At 37.2% G+C, this 11,355-nt stretch overlaps 1 protein-coding gene across 9 annotated transcripts; it reads right to left on the bottom strand.

Moving 5' to 3' along the window:
- Window positions 1-218: 218 nt before the first annotated feature.
- Window positions 219-9,720, bottom strand: LOC105179721 (lysine-specific demethylase JMJ705-like). 9 transcript variants are annotated; one of them, XR_002286366.1, is made up of 12 exons: window positions 9,637-9,720; window positions 9,115-9,527; window positions 8,934-9,000; window positions 8,516-8,583; window positions 8,018-8,204; window positions 6,816-6,904; window positions 6,594-6,737; window positions 4,332-4,409; window positions 3,786-3,838; window positions 3,511-3,661; window positions 955-1,347; window positions 695-800 (listed from the first exon to the last, which is right to left on the bottom strand). XR_002286366.1 is itself a non-coding variant. In XM_020691412.1 (5 exons), exons 1-4 carry the CDS (start codon window positions 4,376-4,378, stop codon window positions 1,296-1,298), a joined length of 303 nt encoding a protein of 100 aa, XP_020547071.1. In that variant the 5' UTR covers window positions 4,379-5,368; the 3' UTR covers window positions 695-800; window positions 955-1,295. The 9 variants fall into 9 exon arrangements, 2 of the variants coding, with proteins under 2 accessions (XP_020547071.1, XP_020547070.1); XR_002286368.1 differs by lacking the exon at window positions 695-800 and adding an exon at window positions 219-594 and having other exon boundaries at window positions 6,594-6,904; XR_002286365.1 differs by having other exon boundaries at window positions 6,594-6,904; window positions 8,934-8,995.
- Window positions 9,721-11,355: the final 1,635 nt, after the last annotated feature.

An 11,355-nucleotide genomic window follows, 5' to 3' on the forward strand; every position in this document is an offset into this window, starting at 1 on the left:
GTCCCGTGTCCTTCCTAGTTCCAAGATATATTTAAAACCAATATCGATATCCATTTATATGTGGAAAAAAGCATTTGGCCCATCTTGACAGCATAAATACCTTTAGAGCACTTTCTCCCAGTCAAATAAACAGCTTAATTGTGAAAACGGTGTCTAAACAAGTCGACTAATTCATTTGAAATAAGATCTGGCAGCTTATAAGATCCCTTCTCTATATGTTCTTTCTTTTGCTCAAGCTTAATCATATAGTCTCCGTTTTTTATGAGTAACGACAGATCCTCACACAGGATCAAGGAATTTGGCATACCTGCAAGCACTCATAAGCATTCTGCACTGCCAGAAACTTCTCCCTCCCTTTAGGATTTTTGTCTGAATGATACTTCATTGCAAGTTTCCTATACTGTCTCTTGAGCTTTTCCTCATCAATATACTCAATCTGCTTTGATATATCAGGTATCTCCTCAACTGACTCAAAACTTGGTTTCTTAGGGGCGTCGTCTCTGGATACTTCATCAATGGAAATCTCTAGTATCTTGCAAGCTTCTTCTTCAGAAAGGTCCATTGGCCTTCGAGTTAACTCTTCTCTCCACATTACTAGCAAGGATTGCAAAAACTCAACATGTTCAACAATAGGCCAATTAGGAAATCTAATTTCATCACATAAGTTTCGAATAATAACGATGACACCACATTTCATCTTTCAGCTCTGGATATGTCACTGGTGGCATTGGAGGATAGTCATATAAGGAATGACAATGCTGTGACAATTTCTGAGGGAAATCACCAAGATGCTGAAGAACCTAATCAAATAAAACTGAGAGTTAAATGCAGCACTTATTTGCATTGAGGATGACTCAAGTACCACCATGTTTTAGAATGTAAATACTAAATGTTAACAAAAGATGCTTGGGGTGAAAGACAAGTAGCAAACTCCAGTTGCAGATTCAGGGCTACCTGACGGATCAGATTTTCTGCTCGCATCTTGTGTGTCCAAATAATCTCAGGAGTGTGAGAATCAGAAACCATTGCTGCGGCAAAAGCAACTGGGCCGCTACGTTCCAGTACATAAAGCAATGACTCAGGTAAGAGGCCGCCCAAAACACTTCATTTCGCCAAAGGTAGAGAAGAGGAAACTGCAGCTTCCTCACCACCATGAAAAGCTTGATAAACATGAGTCATTGAGAAGAGTTGGGCAATTGGAAGAAGATTAGATCCAGGGTAAGCCAGAGCAAAAGAAAATGTGCCTGTACTGTATAGTCGGATCATTGCTTTTGGGTTCCTAGTAACTATAGCTTTCAGCCAAGCAGCAACAGCATCAACAATAGTTGGTTCACCAGAAAGCATTGCCTGCACATAAGAAATAGAGGAAAGAGTTTGGTTCATTAACTGAAGCTCTGAAATTGAGAAACAATGTGCATATTGAGGGAGCCACCATCGAGCCACTGCCTAGTTCAGCTTAAAAACAAAAGAAAAAATAACGAAAACATCTCAAACCTGTATGGAAGGCAAAGAAAGGAACAAAAGTTACCCCACTTCCAAAGTGAAAGTGTTATAATATAATTACCATGAAAAGGCACAAGAGCATATGAAAAGTTGCATCGTTAAAACACCTGGAGTTTAAGGATACTAGTAAACGTGGATATCCTAAGTGCATATTACAGGGAAACTATATCTTAGTTTAAGGAGGTGCAATAGTTCCAGTGACCCTTCTACAGTTGTTTGCTCAATCAGTCTCCAATGTGTATCACATGTGACGATAAGCATAAATACCGGACAACTGACTCCCATTTTAAATGGCTTGCAAGGCAACCGGTTTATTGTAGGATAAAGCTCTGATCCTATTTTACTCTACGTGCCACACATCAATCTTTTATGTAACCAAGCTCATAACCAAAGGAATACTTAAAGGGGCCCAGTGCTTTATGTACGTGAAAGAATGGCCTGCTCATTGAAGCGAGTAAAGATTGAGGGAAGGGAAAAACAAAATGAACAGCCCTTCATAATTCTTTTGAACCAACTTGTACCAGATCTACGTACAAGCAAAATTTAGAACTCTTTTAACAGAAGTCGGAAATGCTGTACCCCACCCTCGCATATCCATCAAGCATACACAACTATAGGTAGGTGTATCAAGTAAAGACTCCTTCCATGTCATTATTTGTCCCTTTGGCGCAGGAAAAACAGAAATTTCTCTACCATAGATATCCTATTTAAATAACAAAGTAAATAAGAAAGAACCTCGTTCAGTAACTAATTAATAATATATTTAGTCTAAGAAATGTAGATGATCATAAGAGCGAAAAATTCTTCGTTATCACAGTACAAATTACTTTATTTCATATTCTGTGGCGAAAAACTGCAACAGAATGATCATGATCGCAGTCTGTAGTCCAGTAATTAGTCTCTATAGAAACTAGATACTAATTCAACTCCATCAGTTCAGCAGTAGTTTGATATATAAACAACACTTCAGTGCTATTGAAGATCCCCCAAGATCCGCAAAGAGCTAGAGTAGTTCAATACAAGTCAGCAGACATGATGGAAACAGGAAGCACAGAGTTCATGGTGATCCTGATTGGCATCACGGAACCATTCTGGATGATACAGGTATAGACAAAAGGATACCAATTCAAGGCCTAAACCCAATGAACTCCAATTCTCAAATTGAACAGCCTGCTTAATTATTTCAAAGTTTCAGATCTAGATCTATTAACAAGTTGCATATTTCAGAGACCAAATGCAATAGAAGGGTTTTGGGGGTAGCTGATCATAAACCAATCTTGACTAGCATAATCATTCATGATACATGTACTCACAGAGCTTCACAACTCAGTAAATTACTAAATTAAACAATACTTGAGCACGGGCTTATCACTTTCAATCTTACCCAAACTGACTAAAAAAAAGTAATATCACTAATAACGTCTAAATAAGACCAAACTGTATAGAATATCCTAAATGTAGCATCAAACATCCCATCCCACAACAACGGACCAGAGCATTGTCCAAATAGTTAGATGCCAAAATCCCAGAGATTGCAATTGCATGCTCATGTACATAAGTTCAACAATTTACATAGCAACAGGCATATCATAATTCGAGAAAGGAATAGTAAAAGAATATGGGGACAGTATGTCTACTGTTGTAGACGATTTTAGTATATTGCCATTATTGCACTCAAAAAATCAAAACCATCAAGCATCCTCTAAAATGCTCTGATACTTTATGACTTAGAGATATCCACCAAATTACCTTCATTTAGCACCAACTAACATGCATCATTCTACCGCACACAGTAATTAGCATTCCAATTGTGATCAAAAGTCATATATTACATAAATGAAGCAATTATTTGCATATATTTCAATTTTAAATAATAATTATTATCTTACCATAGGTTTCTGCACAGGGGCATAACAAGAAAAGGAATGCCAGTAAAATACTAAATTTCCAAGAGACCATTTCTGCGTGATACCAGAAGAGGATCACACATAAGAAAAGAAAACAAACCTAGAACATAACGAGACTGCAAGATCATATGATAACTGGAAGCGAGACACCATTGGAGGACACCTAATAGCTGCACTATGTATTGCAGCTTCTCTTGCAACACTCGACGATTCAATATTAGCCATATCAGCAGCATCTCCACAATAATATCCTAAAACAATAAGATCGAATAAACAGAATAAGCACTTTAATTTCAGATATTGATATTAAATAACTTCTCTAGATAGATCAACATAAATATCGATAGGAATTAAAAGCCAGTACAAGCGACTTACCAGGACTAAACCCCGAGTGATAAGCTCTTGGGAAGTGACAACAAATTCTCGAGCTTTTTGCACCAGTAGTCAAGAAAAACATTGATTTAAGAGAGTGACTTACAATGCAACCAAAGATTAAATCACTAACGATGCAGAGCAACAAAAAGTAACACAGACCTAATTACAAATGATGGTATCTAATTGTATCTGTTGATTTTCAATGGATAAGAAAATCCCTAGCAGAATGCTAAGTCCTCAAAGGTACCTAAGATTTTTACAGTACTTATGTTCCATATATTCTTCTCATGATGTAATCTTTTTTTCATTTAAAACACCTTGCTGTGAGCTCATAACTCAATACCGCCCAATATCTATTGTCGAGTATGGACTTGAATTTTACTCCTTCAACACTTCAAGAGCATAAAAAGATAAATGCAGGAGAGCACTAACACACCTAGCCCCTCAAAAGAATAGCTCGCACTACCAATGAACTAATGAATGGGTTCTACATAAGAGTGTAGGGGACAAATGATAAAGATGATATGATAGCATATAAATAGTCACCTGCACCACGGAACACCAGCACTAAGAAGCACATCCAGGGACATCATCTGGTGTTCTCACCAAGTGTAGCAAATGTAACTGAAAGATATCTGATGAACTTCATTAAAGAGTTTAACAGAAGATGGAACACAAAAAAGGAATCTGATTTTATTATCAATTATTAGTTAACAATGATTCCCAACCTCACATACCTAGATAAACCGCATTCATGGGCCAGTATAGATTAGAAGTGAAAATTTATAATACTTGTCTATATGCACCATGGTAGACTTCTTTAACTCTTACATGCAAGCACATACATTTTCCTTTTAAGGGGCGGTCATGTAAGATGCACTACTGCTATATACTGAACTTGCACCCTCACCCTGCTGGGATGGCAATCTAAAGGGAATAATTCATTAAGATTAAAGAAAACTATAATAATATAGAATTTAAATATTGTTGATACAAGGCCAGAATCTATCTCCTCCTCCTCCCAACCAAAAATAGTAGTCACATAAGAAAAGGCATGCCAAAGTAGAGGATTTTACACAAAAAAAAATTCAGCACCAAGAAATGTGACAATTTTTTAATAAATCAACAAAGAAAAGAAAGGACTGCCGCAATGTCATTAAAGTTATTGCCTCCAACAGAATGAAATACTATGTGCACATAATCTCAAAACACAAACGCCGCAATACATTATGCAAATGCTAACTTATCATAATGAGGGTAAGAGGCCAATCACATCACAACACTTCGTTTTGCCAAGTATAGAGGAGGACAATCAAGCTTCCACAAAATCTATAGATTTCAAAGTGTTATCATCCTCGATGCTAACACAATACCCTTTTATCTCCTCACATCTACCTAGTCGGGATGGATTTCGCTTTTCTTTCTTTTCTTTGGACACTAATGAATTTTTTTTCTTTTTTCTTCCCCTTTTGCTGTAGTCACGGCTTTTATCTTCTTTTTTTTTCCTTTGTTTTTGCCCGCGACATGTGTTCTTTAGGCCGTTTTCCGGTCTTTTGACGCGAATGACAACACTTGTGGTGAAGGCACCCGGTTACTTGTTCTTTAGGCCGTTTTCCGGTCTTTTGACGCGAATGACAACACTTGTGGTGAAGGCACCCGGTTACTCATCCAAAATACGTCGCATTCTGGCCTTTTGACGCGAATGACAACACTTGTGGTGAAGGCACCCGGTTACTCAACCAAAAGACGTTTTACCTAAAGTGCTTTGCATACTCATAGCTCCGGCCACCGTTTTACGTGAATAACAACATTTGTGATGAAGTTACCCAGTTACTAAGTGACCTAAACCAGCGGAGTAGACGTAATTTCCTTTTTCTTACTTTCCTTTCTTTCTTTCTTTCTTTTTTTCCGGAAGGGGAAGGGCCTTTGAATTTTTCAAAATGGATGCATGTCCCATGTTAGGGATATAAGGATCAATCGGGTAGAGTTTTAGCAAACAAATATGATCTCACAAGAATCCTAAGATTTAGTAGAAGCAAAGATATTCCAACTCTCTTTCAAAGCAATTCAAAATGCATGAAATTATGCCACGACTCCACAGTTAATCAAGCAACAATCACATAACGCTAGTGCACATTCATGTCTCAATCTTATAACTTCCTAAATCACATTTATTTGTCAAATTACTAAAAAATAATATAAACGGAAGTAGTTTGATAGTAACTGGCAAAAGAAAACAAAACAAAAACAGTTTGATAGGATAACAAAAGATGAACAAAAATTTAAAAAAAGGTTACCCTCTGGTTCCTATGTGTTAATTAACACTACATATATGTCATGGGAATTCTTTACTTTTGAAATGGTTTTATCCCATTTGGGAGGTGAATTGGGCTGTTCAAATCAAAATTAGAATATGAGAAGTTTCATGTAATTTCAATTAAACCAAGAGTCCAATCCTAAAATGCTAAACAATTACGGACATCCCGACAACAAAATGTCTCACAGAGCTTGATATACCACAAAGAACACAATACACGTCGTTTACTTGAATGAGATAACATAAAAGCACAACCAAATTAAACAAGATGAGAAACACCCACACCACAGTAGTAAAGTAATTGAAAACCACTAAAAAAGCATCCAACACTATTTATCAAAGGAACAAACTTGCCATAGATAAAAAAAAAATCACAACCCCATAATGTAGATGATAAATATCAAGAACTCAAGATAACAATGCAAACATATAAAGGAATGCTTGATGGATGAAATGAAGAGTGAAAGCCAAGAAAATGATCAACTTTTTACCACCATTATCACTTTGCAAAGACTTTCTAGTTTCTGTGTCATTGTTTCCAAAGACCGTCTTTGCCACCTCATACACCTTCCATTCGCGTCCAGCATGCATGAAGACATAAGACAAACAGATAATTTTGAAATTCCACAACCAAACTGCATGTTCACAAGAGGAATTAGTGTACTGTGCATCATTCGCCATTGTTGGATAAATAAATTACAAATAGAACTTACGTCTAAAGTCTTCATGAATCCTCAAGCTCTACCGCCTTCTTGGACCATTCCTCCGAACCTTCCTTAAACGAGTGTACAAGCTTGGTTACCTATGTGGTCCAGAAACATTGAAACACAAAGACGTTGACAAATGCATTAGATGTGGCAAATGTCTACACACACACACACATATATGTATATGAACAACCAATGCATTGCTTAAAAAGATAAGTAGTTGATAAGACGAAGCCTTAACCAACCATCAATCATGAACTTATAAGGGCATCATACAACTAAGAACAACATGAATCATTACAAACACACAAACACAGCCAAAAATGACACTCTTATAAACAAGACCGTCGTGCTTTGTTATATTGATCGCCAGCATGGTAAGTCCTCAAAGGTACCTAAAAGATTTTGACAATACTTATGTTCCATTTATTCTCCTCCCAATGTCATTGTGCTACTAGTGCTTAACTTAATACCACCCAATCTCCATGCCCAAATATTATACTCCTTCAACCCTTGAACAACATTAAAAAGATAAACATAGGACGAGGACCAGCCCACCCATCCACTCAAAAGAATAGCTAGCACTACCAATGAACTAATGAATCGGTTCGCATAAGTTTCAGATCTATTAACAAGTTGAATATTTTTAGAAAAAAAAAAATGGTAGCTGATCATAATTCAATCTTGAGTAGCATAATCATTCATGATACATGTACTCACAAAGCTCCACAACACTCAGTAAATTACCAAATGAACATATTTGAGCAGAAGCTCATCAGCTTCAATATTACCCAAACTGACTAAATACAGGAATATCACGAATAACGTCTACATAAGACCAAACTGTACAGAAAATCCTAATTTGAGGATTGTTCAAACAGCAGAACAGCCTCGCACTCACAATATGGTATTAGATGATGAATGTATTCAACTTGGAAAGGAGACTGAACTGTTCGTGGTAATAACCAACAATGATAAACTGTGAAGGACCTTAAAACCATCAGAAATTGAAGCTGGTTCTTGAATTATAGAAGATAAAGAGGGATGAAAATTGGATTTGGACAGGTCAAGGGGACCAAACATCATAAAAGAAAAAGTGGCTTCCATTAAAACTTCATGTAATAGAATTCATCATTCACAAAAAGAACTAGCATGGTTCTGAAAATTAATTGTTACAAGTCATAAGAAAAGCGGAAATCTCTGCTCACCAGATGCATACGAGATTATTTGCCTTTTCAATGGTGAAATATAATGAGCCCCTTGGAAGGCAGCAGGGCGCAGTGCATTGAGTGGTCTGAAATCAACGGAATATGCCTTCTGAAAGCCATCCAGAATTGCCATCATTGTCGAGTTTGCAGGTCTCCTGTCTGATTTATATCCTCTTAGCAATGACACCTGAGCAACCATGGAACGCTCATGATTTAGATAAATGTTCATGTCTTACAAATTGTCATATCGTAAGAGCTGGAATAACAAAGGAAGATTAAGGGATAATTATACAGGCACATACCCTCAGGTTTGGGTATTACGGATTAAACGAAAAAAAGAAAAAAAAAAAAAGAGGGAAAGGCCTATGAAGCATGATAATAAAGATCTATGAAGCACTTTATTCTCCACAACACACCTAAATGAAAACCACAAACAAGATTATCTGTGAACATTACAGGTTTCATCACGGAAGGAGACAGCTGCAGAATTGTGCTTACCCTAGTATTTCTTTGTTAATGTCTCTGGCATTGTACCTTGTATATCCAAAACCAGTGTAATCCCAAACCTAGAAGAAGACATTCATCAAATTCAGATGTAAACTGTTCCAACAATCCTTAGCAACATTTTTCTAATTTTAAGTAGAAGAAAATTACTGACCATATGATATTATAATAGAGCAAGTTAAACACATTAGGATTGTCAAAGCAAAAATTAAATAAAAGAAGCACTAGAAAGCAAGATAAAGATGACATGTAAGATGGAGGGAGAAAGTATTTGCAAGCAAGGAAGTGAGAGCAAACTTAGGACATCAACAGAGAGTATTCCAGTATTCCTTCTTTATCTATCAATATATGAACAATGAGAAAATATTGGGCCAAGAAGGATTGTTCAAACAGCAGTAACATTTCGCAATACCATAATTTGAGGCCTCCTCCTCGCTCTGTCTCTCCCCCCTGCTTTTCTTGGTTTTCTTTAGTCTATTCTTTTGGGTGAGAAATGAACACAAGAAAAAAGAAATGAAGGTGAGAGGGTTTCACCATGTGAGTGTCGGTGGGGTTTGATGATGGGGAGAAAATGGTGGTTTAAGGGTTTTTACCAGCGGGGTTTTCCTTTCTTGGATTTGTACCCACATTCGCAGCTGCTTCTCCCGCAGGTGCTGCCGTACCATCACATTCGAACCTTTGACTCGGCCATACCACCATGAACTTCACCTGCTTTCTTTAACTTTTTTCCTCGAAGAAGTGAACAGAGGACAAGGGAAATGGTTTGATGGTGGGGTTGGGTGAGGGTATTTTGGCGGTGGGAGGACGGAACTGCGGCGTCTCTCCTTCGCCGGCTTTGGCTTTCTTGGAGGGAGAAAATGAGGGGTATTGTTTGAGGTGTGAGAAGAAGAATTGCAAGAGGTGTGACGGCCTTCCTCGTACCTGCAACATCACCCACTTGCCTCATCTGCTTCTCCACATTCAGCAACATCTCAATTTTCGCCTCCAAATCTCCGCCACCATTTTCCTACAAAATTAAACCAAAACATTCGATAAATCACAGCACGAGATACAAAATGGGTAAGCCAACAATATTGTATAAGCTAATTGGAAATCAGGAACGCGCATTTGCTTACCATTTCGATCGAATAGATACGACCAATTGGGGAATTTTTCGTGCATCGATGAAAAACAAAACCCTAGAGAGAGGGAGAGAAAGAGGAGAGAGTTGAAATATGGTTTACCATGCGACCATCTTACCACTAATAAAACTTTTACAAAATTATAAAATTTTTATTATACATTTTGACCCCTGACTTACGTTTATTATAACAAAAGTCCCCGTAAAAAAATAATTTAGTGTTGACAGAACAAAACACCCTTTTAACATATTTTTATATTTTTTGTTTCACTTCCTAAGTATATTTAATTAAAAAATCTCTCTCAAAACTACTTTTAGTAATTTTAAAATTTTTACTGAAATTTATATTTAAACAATAATGTTCAAAATGTATAGCTTTATATAAACTATATAATACATAAAAAAAAGTTTACAAGTTCAATATGAAAATATGTTTTACAAAGAAAATTATTTACAAGCTCAATTTAATTTTATAAAAAAGTATATTATATAACTTATAATTTTTATATTAAATTACATGCATAAATATTTAAAATATAGCAGTCTGAATTATATAGCCCATACTATAAGAACCTTGCCAAGAAATAGCAATATTGTATGATAAGCTTAAGAAGAATCCATCATCACTCATAAAATATTTTTTTTGGGTAAAGGTAAGTTTCATTATGTAGAAATAGTACAGTACAACAGTGAATCGGTTATCCCTCGATAGGCCAAGGGATACGCTATAGTCTATAGAGAGCACATGTACTAATGGAACTAGAGATATTAATACTCAAAATTCTCTGCCTAACATCATCGATAATGAAAGAAGCCAATACATTTGCCGTATGCTCAGTTTGTTGGAACCGTCTGCAGTTTCTTTCACGCCATAAGTGGTAAACGAATGATCCAAGGAACGCTCGGTATGCAGCATTGATGATATGCTTCCCTCTCCATTTTCTCGCTGCCCATTCCACATCCGTTGCCCATGCTCGATTGGGCCAGGAAAATCGAATAATTTCTCGTATTGCTGAAAGGCATCTTCTGCTGAAGCGACATTGGAAGAATAAATGAGAATGTGTCTCAACTGCATCCTCATCACAAAGTATACATCCTCTCATGTGTATGAGCCATGGTTTGTCCGTCGTTGGTAATTTTTCCTAAATAGCCATCCATAAGATAAAAGTATGCCGTGGAATCTTCAACGAACCCGAAAGTAGTGAAGACCAGCCTACTTTCGGTCCAGTCAGGCTGATAAGTTGGCACAGAGCTTGGGCGGTGAGTCGCCCATCCAGAAAACGCCAAATGATTCTATCATCTCCTTCATGAATCTGGGGTAATGTATTGATAATCTGAAGGCATTTCAAATCTGTGATGATGGGCCAGTGCCATTGGCTCTCATCAATAACTGTATGGAGCTTGGTGGAACCGTCTAGCCCAAGTAATCTCGGTCCTTTTGGAAATCTAGTGATCAGGGGTCCAAGGTGATGCCATGGATCCTGCCATCCATAAGATAAAAGTATGCCGTGGAATCTTCAACGAACCCGAAAGTAGTGAAGACCAGCCTACTTTTGGTCCAGTCGGGCTGATAAGTCGGTACAGAGCTTGGGCGGTGAGTCGCCCATCCAGAAAACGCCAAATGATTCTATCATCTCCTTCATGAATCTGGGGTAATGTATTGATAATCTGAAGGCATTTCAAATCTGTGATGATGGGCCAGTGCCATTGGCTC

The sequence above is a fragment of the Sesamum indicum genome, unplaced genomic scaffold (assembly GCF_000512975.1).
Source record: "Sesamum indicum cultivar Zhongzhi No. 13 unplaced genomic scaffold, S_indicum_v1.0 scaffold00194, whole genome shotgun sequence".
In the NCBI taxonomy this organism is placed as follows: Eukaryota; Viridiplantae; Streptophyta; class Magnoliopsida; order Lamiales; family Pedaliaceae; genus Sesamum; species Sesamum indicum.